General features: G+C 41.5%; 1 protein-coding gene across 2 annotated transcripts in view; it reads left to right on the plus strand.

The window, feature by feature from the left end:
* Positions 1-19813, plus strand: part of WDR49 (WD repeat domain 49) — a 148759-nt gene that overhangs the window by 33468 nt on the left and 95478 nt on the right. For both annotated transcript variants that reach the window (XM_081955592.1, XM_081955593.1), the window contains exons 6-8: positions 1502-1669; positions 6241-6389; positions 17580-17816. In XM_081955592.1, the coding sequence (XP_081811718.1) occupies positions 1502-1669; positions 6241-6389; positions 17580-17816 (554 nt within the window). The remainder of the gene's footprint in view (positions 1-1501; positions 1670-6240; positions 6390-17579; positions 17817-19813) is intronic.

Genomic DNA, 19813 nt, shown 5'->3' on the forward strand with positions numbered 1-19813 from the left:
GAACTTCTCAGCACTCCCTCCTGCCGGTTGCTAGGGCACGTTGATCTGGCCTCGGTTCTCAGGAGCTTTATCGTTGCTATGTCTTGCACTTTGGAGGAAAACGTTCTACATTCCATAAGTCCCCCTGTCTCCCCATAAGTACAGCAAATAAGAAACTAAGCAGGGAAATGATGGCTTCAACTAGAATCATTTTGAGAGTTGACAACCGCTCATTTCATTAGAGCATTATTTAATTGCTAAGCAAATAATTCCGTCAACACTGTCAAACTATTTACTAAGTCTGCACTACTTTTAATATTCTCATTGTTCTTATCACCCATCTCCTCCTACTTATGACTGTAACTGTTGCTTGTATCCTTACGATTTATATTGATTGTTTCCTAATATGATTTGATTTATTATTGTACCTTATGATTCTTGATGAATGTATCTTTTTTTTCTGTACACTAAGAGCATATGCACCAAAGACAAATTCCTTGTGTGTCCAATCACACTTGGCCAATAAAGAATTCTATTCTATTCTATTCTATTCTATTCTATTCTATTCCATTCTATTTCACAGATTGGGAAGATAGGTTAATTCAGTAATCAAGTTAAATAAGTTGTTCATTTAGAGTTTTTACTGTATATTAACCAAGAAAGATATAATTGGGAATTTTTATTCAAGCAACGAAGCTACCAATTCAAGGAAAAAGGAATAACAACTGAAGTATTTATTCAAGAAGGTGACATTAAGTTCTCCACTAGTCTTGAACTTTATTATGGCTAAATATATTTTCAAAGTCTGATAAAAAGCAATAATAACCATATTGTATATGAAATAAGAATCCAGAACTGACAGACACAGTTGGGTCATCAAAAACGGTACAAAATCACTGCCTTTCAAGCAGGGAGTAATTTTTTAGGATAACATCCACCTACCTTTTAAATTTCATGTTGTTTACAAGGATCCAGCCCGCCTACATCAGTAACTAATGTTCTAAACTGTTTCCTTGATTTTAGCTCTTTGACTATAGTGCTGTATACTTGTGAAAATAATGTTTTTCTAAGTGCTGTGCCTCAAATGCACATTTTAAAATAAAATGCTTTTAGAAATATGTTCAAAATGCTTTTTAAAATGTAATATTGCATTTACATATTTTGAAAAAAATTACTTATAAGGGAGCTGCCATGGAAATTGAAATACATTCACACCTGCATAAACACATTCATAGATCGAGCCATACCCTCCCCCCTACATGTCAACTTAAATATATATCTGCATACAAGGTATTACTAAGTGTACAAGGCTTCTTACAGACATCTACATATGAATATGGAAATGAATGGGATAGATGGATTTTTGAAGGAATTCATCTAAAAGTTAAAAATACCCTAATGTCTCAAGCATCCAATATTAAGTAAACCAGCAATAGTTGAGTGACCACAACTGACTCAGCTCAAGGTAAGAACTGTTGCTTTGGCAGAACTTAATTCTAATGTCACCTCTGTCTTATTTCAGTTTTGTACAGCTCATCTTTAGATGCATTCTTGTCTGTTACCACCAGTAGCTCAAAGACTTTGGCACTGGCCTGGAGGGAAAAATTAAGTCCTTGCCTAACAATGACAGCTTTCCATATTGACCAAGGAGTCAATGCTTTTGACTTTCATTCCAGGCTTAACTTAATAGGTATGTATATTCCTCCTGATTTAAACATTGTTATAAAATGTAATGGATCAATTAAAATAGTAGAAAAGGGTGAAATATAAAAATTCAGAGCATGACAATAGATAGAAAAGTTCAGATATATTCTGGTTGGGATCTGCACTGACAAGAGCATGTTGGGTTCCATTGATCTTGACCTGGGTTGCCTTTGGTTTCTCCTTTAAAAAAGAAGATTTTATAGGGAAACATTAGTCAATTGAGTACATACATAAAGACTGACACTTAGAAAAAAAATCTGCATTTTTTTCCTATTAGCTACCATTCTGTTTCATGAATGAAAATTTGCTTTTGAAGCTTATATCAGAGGAGAAAAAAAATTCCAGAGAAATTTTCTTGGATGGAATCTGAGGTTCAAGCACTCCCATCTTGGTTAACTGAATTTTTAAATGTATGGTTTTTATTTATTGTTCAACATTTTACATCATATTTTAATCATATGACTGTAAGCCACCTAGAATTTCTTGGCGAGGTCGGTGGCACAGGAGATGATAGATAGATAGATAGATAGATAGATAGATAGATAGATAGATAGATAGATAGATGATAGATGATAGATAGATAGATAGATAGATAGATAGATAGATAGATAGATAGATGAAGATAGATAGATGATAGATAGATAGATGATAGATAGATAGATGATAGATAGATAGATAGATAGATAGATAGATAGATAGATAGATAGATAGATACATGGATGGATGGATGGATGGATAGACAAATAAATAAATAAAGTAAGAGGAAAAAAAAGAAATGAGATGGCTTGAGTTAGACAGTCTTTCATTATGCAGCTACTTCTCCAATGGTCTGCTTTCTTCCTGGTTGTCCTTGTTTTAGTTAAATCCCAATGGAAGACATTATTTGGAATCTCTTCCCATTGGACTGTTTCAGGTTAAAAGCAACCTCCAGCTATCTAGTTAGCTCAAAACCAGCAAGGAAATTCACCATTATGAGTTTATAATCTCTCAAGAACAATATGTTTTGCTAGACAGTGGTCTCTGCAGAAGGAATCAAAATCCCCAAGATGGTCATGATTTAAGGCCCAATTATTTTGTATGTGCTTCAATATTACAAAATCAAGGTTTGGATTGTGGTACTTCAAAATGTTGAAGCTTTTGGTCATCACCACCTCTGTTGAGGATGTCTCTGCTGGTAGGAAGAAAATCTCTATTAAGCTACAAGTCAAGTGTTGGCACAGTGCTAACGCCAAATGTTAATTATATTTTTATAACCATATAAAATCACTATTCATTTCCACAACAAAAGTGTGCTCCTTCCCAAGTAAGACAGAGCTGTCTAAAATTCACCTGCCTCCCTAAAATCTCTAGCTCTGCTAATGGTGGCAACAGTAGTTGTGTTTATCATATATGGAAAGCGGTATAAAATCATTCACTCACTTCCTGGGTTTGGATTCCACTCAGAAAAGTTCAATAAATCTCTGTGAAGTTGGAAAACATGACGTTTTCTAAGCGATGATTGCTTCTTAGAGTTATATATCTCTGGCCTTTTGTATGACAAATGCAAAAAAAAAAGTCCTAAATAAATATATTCAACATAGAATATAAATATATTTGAGATAGCTGAAGAATTCGGCAAACCAAGTTTCTGGGGGAGCTTTTGGAATTCTGTGGTAGGAAGTTAGCACCCACCCCTCTCCTAGAAGAATGAAATACTCTAGGAAATGTTAAAAAGGCAGAATATTATGCCTCCCTGGATGAGAAATGGACAAACATGTTTTTTTAAAGGCAGGAAGCAGACTCAGTCTTAATAGCCCTCATCCTCCCCAATAGCCCACAGCACATGTTAGCACTTAAGAGATAGCTAGGTCTACTCATAAGCAAACACCCTCACCAGAGGTGGGTTGCTACCAGTTCGCACCAGTTCAGGCGAACCGGTAGTGGTATTTTGGCCTGGGTTGCAGAACCAGCAGCAACCCAGGCTGGCCACGCCCCTGAACTGATTTCCCAGTGTTTCTTAGTAATTTTTTCATGTTCTGCAATTTATAGTCAAATTGCAAAGTGCACAAAGTGAACTGGCAGCAATCCCGGCCGAAACCCACCCCTGATTCTCGCCCAAGATTCAACAAAGGTAGGATTAGCCCTCAGCCATAATAGAAATTGCCCCAAACCCTCTTCGTTACATCACCCAGCAAGATGCAACTCAAGACAACCTACAAAGTTAGCCCTGAGTCTGACAACCAATCAGAGTACATTTCTTACACAGGAACAGGAAGCTCCAAGGCAGTCCCCAAGGGAGGGTATAAATCTTTCTCTCTTTCTCTCACCCATGTGCTTGATTGCCCAGGACCTCAAACCATGTGGTCCTGTCCACCATTAAAGCATTTTTCCAAACAGCTCCCATGTTTCCAGTGTCTTTCTCCCCACTTGAAACTGAACCCAGATGGACATTTCGTCCAACAATTTCTTCCTAATCTCTTCATAAAGGTGGCTGCACTTCCTGTAAAAATAATATATCAACCCTATAAGGCTTCTTGTACAGATGTCCCACTATCACTTCTGTGATCCATAGATGCTAGGCTGTAGCTTTTCTGTTTTTGCCTCAGTACTCAGATTTTTTTTTTAAAAAAAGGAATATACTGAAAAGCTCATTTACAGAGGGAAGACATTTTAAGCTTGACACTTTAAAAAAAGTCATACAGAATTGATCTCTGGATACAGAGCAGTACTGGTACACAAAGTGAAAGAAAGGGAACTTGACATGAATTGGATTGAGGTGAAAACCAATGAAGAAAATACCACAAAGAACTAGCATGGAGGCTTGGCAGGGTGAAGAAGAAGCAAACTAGAATAAAGCGTGTTCTGATCAAGTTATAACTGACAGAAAAGCTAGTTGGAAACAAAGCCTGAAATACTAGAATCATCCAATTGTAGAATAGAGTTCAGATAGGCCCGAAAAGACATATGCAAGATAGCAATATTGTAGACACCCTTGCTACTAGTGTAAATATTTCCTCTTTATCAAAGTTATTAAAGTCACAAAGGTAGATGTATCCTGTATTATTTTGTGTTTGAACTGGTTTAATGAGTATAAGAATTTCAAATGGCAGTCTGTCATGAACGGGAGGAAAATTGGCTAGAGGAACCAAACATTTTTGGGAAAAGCTGCAGTTCCCTAGTAGATGAAAAAATAATGGTTGAACCAGTTTATTTTGGTGGTATTGTGTAGTTGTGCTCTAACAGGAAGAAAAATATTTGGCAAGTATTTCTCCATTGCTAGATTACTTGTTCTGGAGGTTTGCCAGTGGCATATGGATGGATCATTCAAGGTTGATTTATTTTCTAAGAATCTAGTCATAAATTTTATTGCCATAGATTAGCATCTTACTAAGGTGATGCATGCCAAGGGACCAATATGTGTATATTGGTCAATAGTCCTTCCCCTGTTTAGAGATTGCTTCTACTCCTAGATTCATTGTGAAGGAAGGAAGGGGATCCTGATATCCTTCATAGAGAGAAAGGCGTTTTCTTTCTATTGTAAGAGAATAGAAAAGGTGACACTAAAAAAAGTGAGTATTGTGTGTGGTGTGGCAGGTTCTTGCTTGAGAACCTATGGGCTAGATGGAAAGACTAGGTGGTCCTTATAAAGCCAATGGCCTAAAGCTGTGATGGCAAACCTATGGCATGTGTGCCAGAAGTGGCATGCAGAACCATCTCTCCGGGCATGCCAGCTATTACCTGTTGCTCTTCTGTGTTCCAGCTGGATGGTCTTCGCACATGTGGATGTGCCGGAAACTGGAAAGCAGCTCCCTGGCAGGCATGCGCAAGCCAGGAAGCTGAGCCAGCTGGTCTTCATACATGCATGCATGCCAGAAATTGGAAGCTCAGCTTCGGGGAACTGCTCTTCCAGTTTCTGGTGTTCCCGTACATACTGGCAGGAAGCTGCTTTTTTGGTTTCCGGCATTTGCTTGTGTGTGCAGGCAAACTCCCGTTTCAGCACTCAGTGCCGAAAAGGTTCACCAACACTGGCTTAAAGAATGCTCAAGAGGTTTTTGGAAGAGATGTGTGTGCGTGTGAGAGAGATAGGGGGGAGGGAGAGGGAGAGAAGGGAGGGAGGGAGAATTTTATTCTGGGCTAGCAGGCTATTAATGTTATAAAAGGAAATAACTGGAAAGAAAGCAGAAAAGCAATAAAAGGCAGCTTTTCCCAACCTTGCACCCTAGAATGCATACCAGATTGGGAAAATTACTAGTATCAGAATGTGTCTATCTTCTTACCAATATGCCAAAGGCACCAACTGTCAAACTGAACAGAGCTGAATCATATAATCAATTAGGAGGGGAAAAGACATGGCACGCATTACAAAGTGTTAGATCACTAAATCTATTCAGCGGCATCAATTCAACATCTGAATCAATGTGACAATTCAGGTAAGAAAGTCAATTTAATTGGGAGATTTGATCAAATCACAGCTTGCTTGAATCTCCGGATCAGATATTTGTACACTGATAATACTCATTAGAAACACCTTGGAACCGTTTTGTAAAACCCGTATTTCAATTTTATGACTCTGAACAGCAACTGCAGGAATTAATTGCTCCGTCTGCCTTTGGAATCCTTATGTCACATCAAAACCTGCTGGAATCCTGACAGGTCATTCAGACAGCGTAATAGCTGTCCAGTTCATTACAGAGCGCAAACTGCTCTTCAGCTTTGCCAAGGATAAGGTGAGTGTTGAAAGAGCCTGTCAAACATATCTCATTATACTACACAAGTCTCGGGTATAAAAATCTAAACTTACTCTGCCACTTGGTAACATTAATATTAGACTTACTTAGAAATCTCCCTTGAACTATTTTGCTACATTTATTTGCCATAATTCTTCCTTCTCTTCTTCATAGTACAGTCCACACCGATATCTGAGTCTAACTGACCTTAGCTGAACTAAAAAAAAAAAAACCGAAGGAGAAGTAGAAAAAGTTATTCTGTGGATAAGAGGCTACCAGGAAGTCCCAGAGCTTAGGTTACACCAGGGGTGTCAAACTCGTGACGTCACGTTGTTGTCACATGATTCATCACAACTTTTTCACTCTCACTAAACTGGGGGTGGCTGTGGCCAGCGTGTGATGCATCCGGCCTGTGGGCCATGAGTTTAACATCCCTGGGTTACACTATGAAGTTTTTAAATAGCTATTGCTATTTTAAAAATATCTCAGTAGAAGTCAATCGCAGACTACATCCAAGGTATCCAAGAAAGCATCATTAATGTGTCCAGGAAGTCTCCAGAAGTAAAGAAGATTAGCTGCCCTCCTCAATTCAGAGATTCATAACTTCACAAATAGTGAATAGCGACAAATAGTGAATAGCGACCCACCCGAGCTCCTTGGTATACCGAGGAGTTGAGGGTGATGAAGTGCCATAGGAGACGTCTAGAGAGCAGATGGAGGTCCTCACACTCCGAATCTGATCGAACACAGGTAAGAGCCTATTTACGGACCTACCTTGTGGCATTGAGAGCGGCCAAACGTAGACACTGTGCCGCTCTTATTGCGTCCGCTGATAACCGCCCTGCCGCCCTGTTTAGGGTGACCCGCTCCCTCTTATCGCAGAGGACGTGGGGGCACCCTTGCAGGGCAGAGCAGAGGAGTTTGGGGAATATCTGCAGGACAAAGTCGCTCAGATCCGGAGCGGATGGGCCCCCCCCAGTGGACCAGACGAGCCGTCAACAGTGAGTCTTGTGAGACCATTCTGGGAGGAGTTTGACTCTGTTGCCCCCGAGGATTTGGACAGGTTGCGTGGACGGCTGCGACCCACCACATGTTTAATGGACCCGTGTCCCTCCTGGCTGGTACTGGCAACCTGGGAGGTGACACGAGGCTGGCTTCTGGGCCTGGTGAACGCCTCATTGGGCGAGGGATCCTTACCAACTGCCTTGAAAGAGGCGGTGGTGAGGCCCTTACTCAAGAGGCCTTCACTTGACCCAACGGAGCTAGCTAATTATCGTCCAGTCTCCAACCTTCCCTTTCTAGCGAAGGTTGTTGAGAATGTGGTGGCACAGCAATTTCCGCGACACCTTGACGAATCCGAATATCTAGACACACGCCAGTCCGGCTTCCGACCCGGGCACAGCACGGAGACAGCCTTGGTCGCGTTGGTTGATGATCTCTGGAGGGCCAGAGATAGAGGTTGTTCCTCTATCCTGGTCCTATTAGACCTCTCAGTGGCTTTTGATACCATCGACCATGGTATCCTACTGCGCCGGCTGGAGGAGATGGGAGTCGGAGGCACTGTTTTGCTGTGGTTCGGCTCCTACCTCTCCGACCGGACGCAATGTGTGTTGACAGGGGGGCAGAGGTCGATCCTGAGGCCACTCACTTGTGGGGTGCCACAGGGGTTGGTCCTCTTGCCTCTCCTGTTCAACGCATATGTGAAGCCGCTGGGGGAGATCATCCGTGGTTTTGGGGTTGAATATCATCTGTACGCTGATGATACCCAGCTGTACGTTTCAACCACAAACCACCCCAACGAGGCTGTCGAAGTGATGTCCCGATGTTTGGAAGCCGTCGGGGTCTGGATGGGGGACAACAGACTCAAACTCAACCCCTCCAAGACTGAGTGGCTGTGGCTACCGGCACCTCGGTTCAGCCAGCTGATTCCATCGCTGGCCATAGGGGGCGAACAATTGTCCCCTGTGGAACAGGCGCGCAATTTGGGCGTCCTCCTAGATGCCCGGCTGTCAATGGATGACCATGTGGCAGCCGTGGCAAGGGGGGCGTTCCACCAGGTTCGCCTGGTGCGCCAATTGTACCCCCTACTGGACCGGGATGCCCTACGCACGGTCACTCATGCACTGGTGATGTCTCGCCTGGACTACTGCAATCCTCTCTACGTGGGGCTTCCCTTGGGACGCGCCCGGAGACTGCAGCTACTCCAGAACGCAGCCGCGCGGGCTGTAATGGGGAGTACTAGGTACTCCCATGTAACACCTCTCCTGCGCGAGCTGCACTGGCTGCCTGTGGTTTTTCGGGTGCGTTTCAAGGTCTTGATTACCATCTTTAAAGCGCTCCATGGCACAGGACCTAGTTACTTGACAGATCGCATCCTGCCACACACATCCCTGCGGCCAATTCGCTCTCACAGGGAGGGACTTCTCCTGGTGCCGTCCACTAGGCAATGCCAATGGGCGGCGCCAAGGAGTAGGGCCTTCTCTGTGATGGGCCCAACCCTCTGGAATGACCACCCCCCCGACATTAGAACCACCACCGACTTCCACTCCTTCCGACAAAAATTGAAGACTCACCTGTTCCGATTGGCTGGCCTGGCACAATCATAACTGTTACCTCCTGGCAGACATATTTCTCAACTGGTATTTTAGGGGAATGGTTTTTAAATTTAATTTTATGGGATATTTAAAACTATATTTACTCAGCTGTACAGTTCTTTTTTAACCTTTTTTAACCTCCTCCATATCTATCTATTTTCCTATTTAACAATTTTAACTGTTCAATTATTTAGTTTTTATATGATGTATTTCTTGTATGGACTGTACACCGCCCCGAGTCCCTTTCGGGAGAGGGGGCGGTCTATAAGCGCTCAGTAAATAAAAAGTTCAGAGTTGCATCCATGTCCCTCCTGGTTTGGCTAAGGCCTCCCAGGAGATGACACATGGTTGTATTTAGGTGGTAGGAAATTCGTCTTTGAGAGAGGGGTGGTTTGAAAAAGAGATAATCTGTCTCATCTGGCCCTAACTATTCAATGCAATGTTCATCCAACTTTCCCTTTGGGACGAAGGTTTTAGAGAAGGAAATTGCATGGTAGCTCCAGTCTGGCATAAATGGATTATCTGGCTACTTTCCAGTCAAGATTCAGATCCTGGTGTGAGACCAAGATAATATTGGTCACACTTCTAGATGACCTCTAGTGACCATCCTATAGTTCAGGAAGAGGCATCATCAGTATGCTTATTATACCAGCTTTATGTCTACAACCTTGGCCGCCTGAGTGATTCTGTGAAGCACTTGACTCATTTGGAGAAAGTGGGGGAATATATGGGGAATGTCTGGCTTCATCTCAACTCTAACAAGATCAGTCTGACGTTCCCCTTGGACTCATTCCCAAAGAGCAGGTGGCAAAGGTGCCTCGGAGGGTCTTTACACTGCTACATGTTATGCACCCATTGAGCCCATTCTTGACCAAGAGGCCCAACTCATGGTCATTCAGTCCTGCTTGGAAGATTGAACTATTGCAATCTGCAGCGCATGGGGTTTTCTCTGAAGTGTGTCCAAAAGCTTCAGCTGATCCAAATGAAGCCACAAGGGCAGTTATGGCCTTAATTAATTCAGTGCATGGTTACCAGTGTGCTTCTGGGTTCAATTCAAGGTGCTGGTATTGAGCCATTAAGCCCTTCATGACATGGGGTCAAGTTACTTACAGGACTCTCTTCTCATTTGCATCTACCTATTCCAGTAGAATATTAAAAAAATCATTATGTAGGTCTTCACAAGCTGGAAGAAAGGAGAGTTTTTTCATGGGGGAAGACAGAACCTTTTAGTTATCCATATCAGACACAAATGTGGCAGTCAGGCTGAAATAGAAGTCTACCTCCTTCTAGCTGATTTTAAAGTTTCCTTCTGGGGATATCTATTGGATTTCTAAAGGGATTAAACCACTTCTATAATCACAATTAAAAGACATTTGCTCCTGGGGAGGAAAGCTATGGCAAGTCTAAAAAAACAGAGACATCACCCTGCCAACAAAAGTCAAAGCTATGGTTTTCCAAGTTGCAATGTATGGCTGGTGAAAGCTGGATCATAAGAAAGGCTGAGCGCCAAGAATTGAGGCTTTTGAACTATGATGCTGGAGAAGACTCCTGTGAATCCCTTGGACTGCAAAGGGATCAAACTGGTCAGTCCTAGAGGAGAGCAACCCTGACTGCTCTTTAGAAGGCCAGATCCTGAACAGGAAATTCAAATACTTTGGCCACCTAATGAGAAGGAAGGATTCACTGGAGAAGAGCCTAATTCTGGGAACACTTGAGGGCAAAAGAAGAAAGGGATGACAGAGAATGAGGTGGCTGGATGGAGTCACCGAAGCAATAGGTGTGAGCTTAAATGGCCTGCCTGTTCTCTACCGGAAGATGGTAGAGGACAGGCAGGCCTGGAGAAACATTGTCCATGGGTTTGCGATGGGTTGGAAATGACTTCACAACTTACAACAACAAATAGTCACGTGAAAACTCTAGATCAGTGTTTCTTTACTTTGGCAGCTTTCAAAAGCATGGACTCCAACTCCCAGAATTTCCCAACCATTAAGTCTGATTGGGGAATATTGGGAATTGGAGTCCACACATCTGAAAACTGCCAAGGTTAAAAAAAGCACAGCTCTTAATAAAAGTGCCACATTTTCAGTAGACCAAAGATTAACTGTGCCCTGAAAAGCCATCTCTATATTGGGAAAAACATTTGTTAATTCCGTGAGAGATAAATGCCATAGTCACAAGCTGAAGTTGGAACTCTAATCTAATTTCTTCCATTAATAACATCTCTGAAGAAGACATGAGATTGGAACCTGGATATAGAGAATACAAAATGTGCTCAGATTGAAAGATTGAAGAAAAAATATTAAGTTATTAAGTTTCAATAAGTATCTTAACAGTTGGCTAACACTGTCTTCCCCTTGTTGTTCAGCCATTATTTTACAAGCAATCTTGTGTTGTTTTTGGCATTAGCATAAATCTGTTTCACTTTGATGGATGAATGGGCATCAGCAATGGTAGCTATTTACATACAAAGCCTTCTGCTCTGCTTAAGCAATCTCTTATTGACTGCCAGGAATCCAAATTAAACATCACAATCCTGTGTAGGACAAATGGCAGAATAAAAGAAGATAAAAAAGGCTTCCTTTCTATAATGGCTTGATCTGACAGCTCAGAGAAGAAAATGACAATGATGAACAACCTAACATTGGTTTGTGCTTCTCATGGAATAAGAACAACTCCGAGACTTTGTTTTTTTTAGAATCAAAGAGGTGGAAGAAACCACTTAGGAATCTTCACTATTCAAATTCCCCTTTCTCTGCTAGCAATGTATAGCTCAGAGGTTCCCAATCTTTTTCGGTTTGCGGCTCCCATAACACTTCGGATTTTTTCCGCGGCTCCCTTAATAGGTACATCCGATTTTTTTAAATTTTTGACTTTTTAAGGATTTGGAAATCTACTTTTTAGTTCGTTAAGGTTAGGTTAATTGAAAAATAAATTAAACACGAGCTTTAAATTCACAATTTATTGAACATCGTTTAATGATTTAAAATTATTAATGGGATGGATGGGCTTGTTGTTCGCTGCACAACTTCTCAAATCTTGGATCAGAAAAATAGCTTTTGAAAAGTAACTTAACCACCACACTAGCCCAGTGGTGGGCAACCTTTTTTTTCAACTGAGCCAAATCTCGCCAAAACCACGATTTAAATTTATTTGGAGAGCCGCTCTTGCTTAGCAACCAAAATTTTGGGCTCAATTGTGGTCATATGTTGTTTTTCTTTCTTTCTTTCATCTCTCTCTCCCACTTTCTTTCTTTTTTTCTTTTTCTTTCTCTCTCTCTCTCTGGCTCTTTGTCTCTCTCTCCCTCCCTCCCTCTCTGTCTCCCTCTGTCATTTTCTCTGGGTGTCTATCTGTCTCTCTCTCTCTCTGTATCTCTGTCTCTCTCTCCTCCTTCCCCAATCTCTGTCACTCTGTGTGCGTGGGTGTGTCTGTCTCTCACTCATTCACTTAATCACTCACTCTGTGTGTGTCTCTCTGTCTATCTTTCTCTCCCTCCCTCCCCCCCTCTCTCTCTGTGTGTGTGTGTGTGTGTGTGTGTCTCCCTCTGTCTCTCTCCCCTCCCTTCCTCTCTCTCTGTCACTCTGTGTATGTGGGTGTGTCTGTCTCTCACTCATTCACTTAATCAATCACTCTGTGTGTGTCTCTCTCTCTGGCTGTCTATCTTTCTCTCCCTCCCTCCCCCTCTGTGTGTGTGTGTCTGTCTGTCTGTCTGTCAGTCTCTCTCTGATTCCCTCCCTCACTCCCTCTCTCTGTTCCTCTCTCTGTCTGTCTGTCTCACTCTCTCACACACACACACTGTGGTCACCACAGTGTGTGTGTGTGAGTGAGACAGACAGACAGACAGAGAGAGGAACAGAGAGAGGGAGTGAGAGAGGGAATCAGAGAGAGACTGACAGAGACGAATCAGAGACGTACTTTTAGCTACCTGGCAGCGGCGTTTTGCCTTGGGGGGCTCCTCAGAACTTCCCAAGACTTCGGAGGGAAGTTTACAGCCCTCCCTCGGAACGCTTCGGAGGGAAGCTTCTGCCAAGGCGAGTGGCAACAAGTCTCCCAGCCTTTAATTTGCCGAGCTGTGCGCACGCGCCTGTTTTCCACGGCGTGGAGCAGCGGCGAGATTCTGCGCGGCGAGCGATGATTCCAGGGGCCATCCGGGAAGATGAGGAACGCGAGGGGGACCCTGCCCCCCCACTGATGCCCCCCGGAATCATCGCTCGCCGCCCAGAATCTCGCCGCTGCTCCACACCGTGGAAAACAGGCGCACGTGTACAGCTCGGCAAATTTCAGCCTGGGAGACTTGTCATGCCCGGGCTTTTGCAGAAGCTTCCCTCCAAAGCCCGAGAGGAGGGAGGGAAGCGGGCGCCCGGCTTCGCGGCACCCTTATGACAATAGCGCGGCTCCCCAGGGAGCCGCGGTGCACACTTTGGGAACCACTGGACTATAGCTTATTCTGGAGACCTCCAAATATCATTGCGCCAAAATAAGAATGACATGCATGGACAGGTTTTAATGATAGCTGGCTGGGTGATGATACCATCAATGACTGTTGGACTGTTGGAAAATAACTTCAGGGTAGAAATCTACATCAAAGTGTCCCTAACAGATGGCTTGTTGTTCATTGAGTGGATAGCAAGTCTGTCTAGTCTCGTCTTGAACAGACCTATTATAATACAATACAATACAATAGTAGAGTTGGAAGGGACCTTGGAGGTCTTCTAGTCCAACCCCCTGCCTAGGCAGGAAACCCTATACCGTTTCAGACAAATAGCTATCCAACATCTTCTTAAAGACTTCCAGTGTTGGGGCATTCACAACTTCTGGAGGCAAGCTGTTCCACTAATTAATTGTTCTCACTGTCAGGAAATTTCTCCTCAGTTCTAAGTTGCTTCTCTCCTTGATTAGTTTCCACCCATTGCTTCTTGTTCTACCCTCAGGTGCTTTGGAGAATAGTTTGACTCCCTCTTCTTTGTGGCAACCTCTGAGATATTGGAACAATGCTATCATGTCTCCCCTAGTCCTTCTTTCTCTTAAGCTAAACATACCCAGTTCCTGCAACCGTTCTTCATATGTTTTAGTCTCCAGTCCCCTAATCATCTTTGTTGCTCTTCTCTGCACTCTTTCTAGAGTCTCCACATCTTTTTTACATCGTGGCGACCAGAACTGAATGCAGTATTCCAAATGTGGCCTTACCAAGGCATTATAAAGTGGTATTAATATTTCACATGATCTTGATTCTATCCCTCTGTTTATGTAGCCTAGAACTATGTTGGTTTTTCTGGCAGCTGTTGCACACTGCTGGCTCATATTTAAATGGTTGTCCACTAGGACTCCAAGATCCCTTTCACAGTTACTACTACTGAGCAAGGTATCACCTATACTGTACCTGTGCATTCCGTTTTTGTTGCCTAAATGTAGAACCTTACTCTTTTCACCATTGAATTTCATTTTATTAGATAGTGCCCAATGTTCAAGTTTGTCAAGATCCTTCTGTATCTTAAGCCTATCTTCTGGAGTGTTGGCTATTCCTGCCAGCTTGGTATCATCTGCAAATTTGATGAGTTCCCCATTTATTCCCTCATCCAAATCATTGATGAAGATGTTGAAGAGTACTGGGCCTAAAACAGAGCCTTGGGGTACTCCACTGCATACTTCCCTCCGTGTAGATGCAGTTCCATTGAGGACTACACGTTGAGTACGGTTGGTCAGCCAGTTACGAATCCATCTGGTGGTGATGCTGTCTAACCCACATTCTTCTACTTTATCTAGTAGTAGGTTATGGTCTACCTTATCAAAAGCCTTACTGAAGTCCAAGTAAACTATATCAACGGCATTCCTCTGGTCCACTAATTTTGTCACTTTATCAAAGAATGCAATAAGATTAGTCTGGCATGATCTGTTTTTGACAAATCCATGTTGGCTTTTGGCTATTACTTTGTTTGCTTCTAGGTGTTCGCAAATTCGTTGCTTGATTATTTTTTCCAGAATCTTTCCTGGTATTGAGGTCAGGCTGATAGGTCTGTAGTTTCCTGGATCTAATTTTTTCCCTTTTTTGAAGATGGGAACCACATCAGCTCTTTTCCAGTCCTCTGGTAGTTCCCCGGTGTTCCAGGATCTCTGAAAGATATAATTCAGTGGTTGTGAGATCTCGTCTGCTAGTTCCTTCAGAACTCTGGGGTGTAATCCATCCGGTCCTGGTGATTTGAACTCATCTAGGGTAGACAGGTGCTCACTTACCATTTTCTTCCCTATTTCAATTTGTGTTCCTAATTTTGTGGTGCTGCTTTTGATAGGTTGGACTGTTTTATCCCTTTGTGTAAAGACAGATGCAAAACATGAGTTAAATAGTTCTGCTTTCTCCCTGTTGCTTGTCACCTTCTTGCCACTTTCTCCTAGCAATGGACCAATTGTTTCCTTAACTTTTTTCTTGTTTTTAACATGTTGGAAGAAGCTTTTTTTGTTAATTTTTACTTTTGTGGCAAGCCTTTCTTCATTGTGAGCCTTAGCTTTCCTCACTTCATCTTTACAGGCTCGGGCTATTTGCTGATATTCTGCCTTAGTTATGTCCCCCTCCTTCCACTTTTTATACTTACTTTTTTTGTCTTTCAGGTTGTCAGATAGTTGTTTATGCAGCCATGCTGGTTTCTTTTGGGAGCTGTTATTTTTCTTCTTCATTGGTATTGTGTTAGGCTGGGCTTTTCTAATCTCATTTTTCAAAATTTCCCAAGCTTCTTGAGTTGTTTTCCCCTCGAGGATTCTCATCCATGGAATTTTTCCCAAGCTCTCTCTAAGTTTATTGAAATTAGCTTTCTTAAAGTCCAAGACTCTAGTTTGACTTTGTTCTACTACTTGTGTTTGGATAATATTGAATTCCAATATTGCATGGTCACTTGCCCCCAGGGTTCCTATGGCTTCAACACCTTCTATCATTTCCTCTCTGTTAGTGAGAATTAAGTCCAGTATGGCTGATCCCCTTGTTTCCTTCTCTACTTTTTGGAAAACAAAGTTGTCTGCTAGGTTTGTTAGGAACCTGTTGGATCTTCCACTTGGTGCAGAGTTTGTTTCCCAGTTGATGTCAGGGTAGTTAAAATCTCCCATTACTATTGTGGTGTGCTTCCTACATACCTTAGTTAGCTGACTAGCAAAAAGTTCATCTTCTTCCTCTGCTTGGTTGGGTGGCCTGTAGTATAGACCTATGGCAATGTCATTTCCCCCACAACCTTTAATATTGACCCAAATGCATTCAAGATAGTTCTCATTATTGTTGTGCTCTATTTCTGTAGAGACGTAGTTATTTCTTATATATAGTGCAACTCCACCTCCTCTTTTATTTGGTCTATTTCTTTTAAATAATTTAAATCCTTCTAGCTGTATGTTCCATTTGTCAGTTTCATCCCACCAAGTTTCTGTAATGGCAATAATATCATATCTGCCCTCTTTTACTTGAATTTCTAATTTCTATTGAAGGGGAACTTCCTATCATTCAACCAGTATTTTTTTACTGTAACTTAAGATCATAATTTTGCATCCTATACTCTTGAACAATGGAGAACAAGTCTTGGTCTTCTTTCTGAAAATGGAGAAATTATATCTTTATCAGTCTTTCTTCTTAAGACTAACCATGTGCTAAGTTTCCTTATGCTATCTATAGATAGATACAGATATCTATAGTATGCAATATTTTTGGCCTGAGATTCCATGTTTTACCTTTGTGTATTGCTGGGAAGTTAGTGATGCCATGAATCATCAAAGTATTTGATGATTAACAAAGTAATCATCATGTGAGAGGGATCTTGGAGTCCTAGTGGACAACCATTTAAATATGAGCCAGCAGTGTACAGCACCTGCCAAAAAAGCCAACTTAGCCCTAGGCTACATAAACAGAGGAATAGAATCAAGATCACGTGAAGTGTTAATACCACTTTATAATGCCTTAGTAAGGCCACACTTGGAATACTGCTTTCAGTTATGGTTGCTATGATGTAAAAAAGATGTGGAAACTCTAGAAAGAGTGCAGAGAAGAGCAACAAAGCAAAGAGCAAACAAAGAGCAACAAAGATGATTAGGGGACTGGAGACTAAAACATAGGAAGAACGGTTGCAGGAATTGGGAATGTCTAGTTTAATGAAAATAAGGACTAGGGGAGACATGATAGTAGTGTTCCAATATCTCAGGGGTTGCCACAAAGAAGAGGGAGTCAAACTATTCTCCAAAGCACCTGAGGGTAGAACAAGAAGCAATGGGTGGAAACTAATCAAGGAGAGAAGCAACTTAGAACTGAGGAGAAATTTCCTGACAGCTAGAAAAATTAATCAGTGGAACAACTTGCCTCCAGAAGTTGTGAATGCTCCAACGCTGGAAGTTTTTAAGAAGATGTTGGATAACCCTTTGTCTGTTGTGGTGTGGAGTTTCCTGCCTAAGCAGAGGGTTGGATTAGAAGACCTCCAAGGTCCCTTCCAACTCTGTTATTCTATACTCTATTCTATATTAGGGTCAAACATTTTGGTCTGAGTTTTTGAGGAAAGGTTGAGAAGACTTTGGGATGTTGGGTTTTTAATTTCCAATTCTAATTTATTTCTATTCCTCTCCTCCTTCCTCTACACAGATATTAAGGCTTTGGGACATTCAGCATCAACTTTGCATACAAAGGATTGCCGGATCCTTCCCCAAAAGTGTGGACTTTCACGCCACCCTTTTTTTTCATGAATCACAAGGTCTCCTATTCATCTCAATGAACAACCAACTGATGGTACTGGAGATGGAACACGAATTAGGGAAAAGGAGAGTGGCAAGTCACAAGAAAGCTGTGACTTGCCTCCTGTATAATTCCGTGTTCCAACAGGTAAAACATACACGAAAAGGATTTTTTTGGTAATTGTCTGAGAAGCTATTTGAAATTCATATTCGCTGTTTTCTGGATGTTCTTTTCAGCAAGTAAAAATTGAAGCACAAGAGGCGTTTACAAAGGAATTTCCTCTGTGCTGTGATGCAGTAATTGTATTTTTCTGGCTTTCCTTTAAGACACAGGCATTTTGCCTTCTCTAGAATTTTATTTCAGTACTGGAGGTCACCCAATTTTCTATAGCTTAATTAACACTGTGCTGAAGCATTTTGTCAAAAGCTTTCTTTTCTTCTGCTTCTTCCTCTGCTTTTCTGCATTATTCTCAGGATGTGCAAGAGTTTCCTTTTTAATTTCTGCTGGTGGCATTTTTGAACTGACTTTATTCATGGAATAATAATATGGTGCCACTATTTTCTTTTGTGCACTTGTTCTTCACTTGGAATTTCTATGCCTGAAAAGGTTGTGTGTGAGGTTCTGTCACATTCTTTCTTTGGGATATAATTGAGGTACGGGAAAACAGGAATGGTGCAGACAGTTGAAAATGTGTTTCTCCAAGGAAAGGAAGGATATTTATACACACTCTTGGCACCATATTATTAAATAAGTAGGAGAATTGTACTCTTAACCTATAAACAGGAAATTCTGTTTTCTTCTAACAGCAAATTCTCTTTCACCACATTGAGTGAAAACTTCAAGAGACCTTAATTATGGTTCCATTTAGTTTAATGCAAATGTCTTCTACAGAGTCAAAAGCCTTACTCTTTCTTTTAACCTTAAATAAATAAATAGATGACGGACAGATGGATGGACAGACGGATGATGGACCCAGATTGTTGGGGGCAATATGCTGACTCTGTAAACCGCTTAGAGAGGGCTGTAAAGCACAATGAAGTGGTATATAAGTCTAAGTGCTATTGCTAAGTCATGAGGGTTGTTAAGTGAGTAACCACATGGCCAAATTGGATTTTATTATCTTATTTCAATAGTCATTAAGTGAATACCATCATCTTTAACAAACTCATTGGTTACTATCGAGTCTTTCTTTGCCAGAAACTGGAAATAAATGTCAATTTCTAACAAAATGTCCTAAATTGTGATCACAGGAGTGTGGGACATTGCAAACAGCCATAAACATGGGTCAGTTTCTGTGTTTCCAACATGTTATTAGATCACCACATGGAAGCAGCCCCTAGAACTTCAAATCTTGGTCATAAGTAGCTTTTTTTGAGTGGGGGGATATGTCATACCTTCAAATGGTTGCTAAATGACCATTTGTAAGTTAAGAACTACCTACAGTACTTTTGTAGGTTATTTCAGAGTTTCGATTAAATGCGTGGGTTTGGATGTAATGTTGGGGAGAAGAGTCAGTGTGCAAAGATTCTGCACACTCCTGTATATATTTAATTATCTGAGCCATACCTATGAATACACTGTATGTGTTTTTAAGAACAAGAAATGAAGCATCCTGCAATGAAATACACATAATTAGCCTAATTGGAATACATTGTATGTTTGTGATTGCTACTCCAAAAGCATTGTCAGCCAGTAAAATGCAGAAGAAGATGAGCACAATAATAAGAGGAACCAGGGAAACAAATATGTAAAGGAAAGTTATAATATTTGGACTCTATTTTTTAAAAATGAATTAATAGAAGTTATGGATTAAAATGAGAGCCAGTCTGGGGTAGTCATTTAAACAACAGGCCAAAAATTGAGACAACATGAGCAATGTTCTCATCTCATCTGGTACAAAGCCAGCTGGATGACCTTGGGCCAGTCATTCTCTCTCAGCCCTAGGAAGGAGGCAATGACAAACCACTTCTGAAATCTCTCCAACAAACTACAGGCACTTGTTGAGGCAGTCGCCAGGAGTTAGCACTGATTGAAAAAATAAATAAATAAATAAAGGACATTGATATTATGGATGATTTTAGAGACACTCAACTGAGAACTTTGTTCTATACCATCCAGTAAAGAATATTAGTGGAACGTATAAG

Source organism: Natrix helvetica (assembly GCF_964273705.1).
Source record: "Natrix helvetica genome assembly, chromosome: 5".
In the NCBI taxonomy this organism is placed as follows: Eukaryota; Metazoa; Chordata; class Lepidosauria; order Squamata; family Natricidae; genus Natrix; species Natrix helvetica.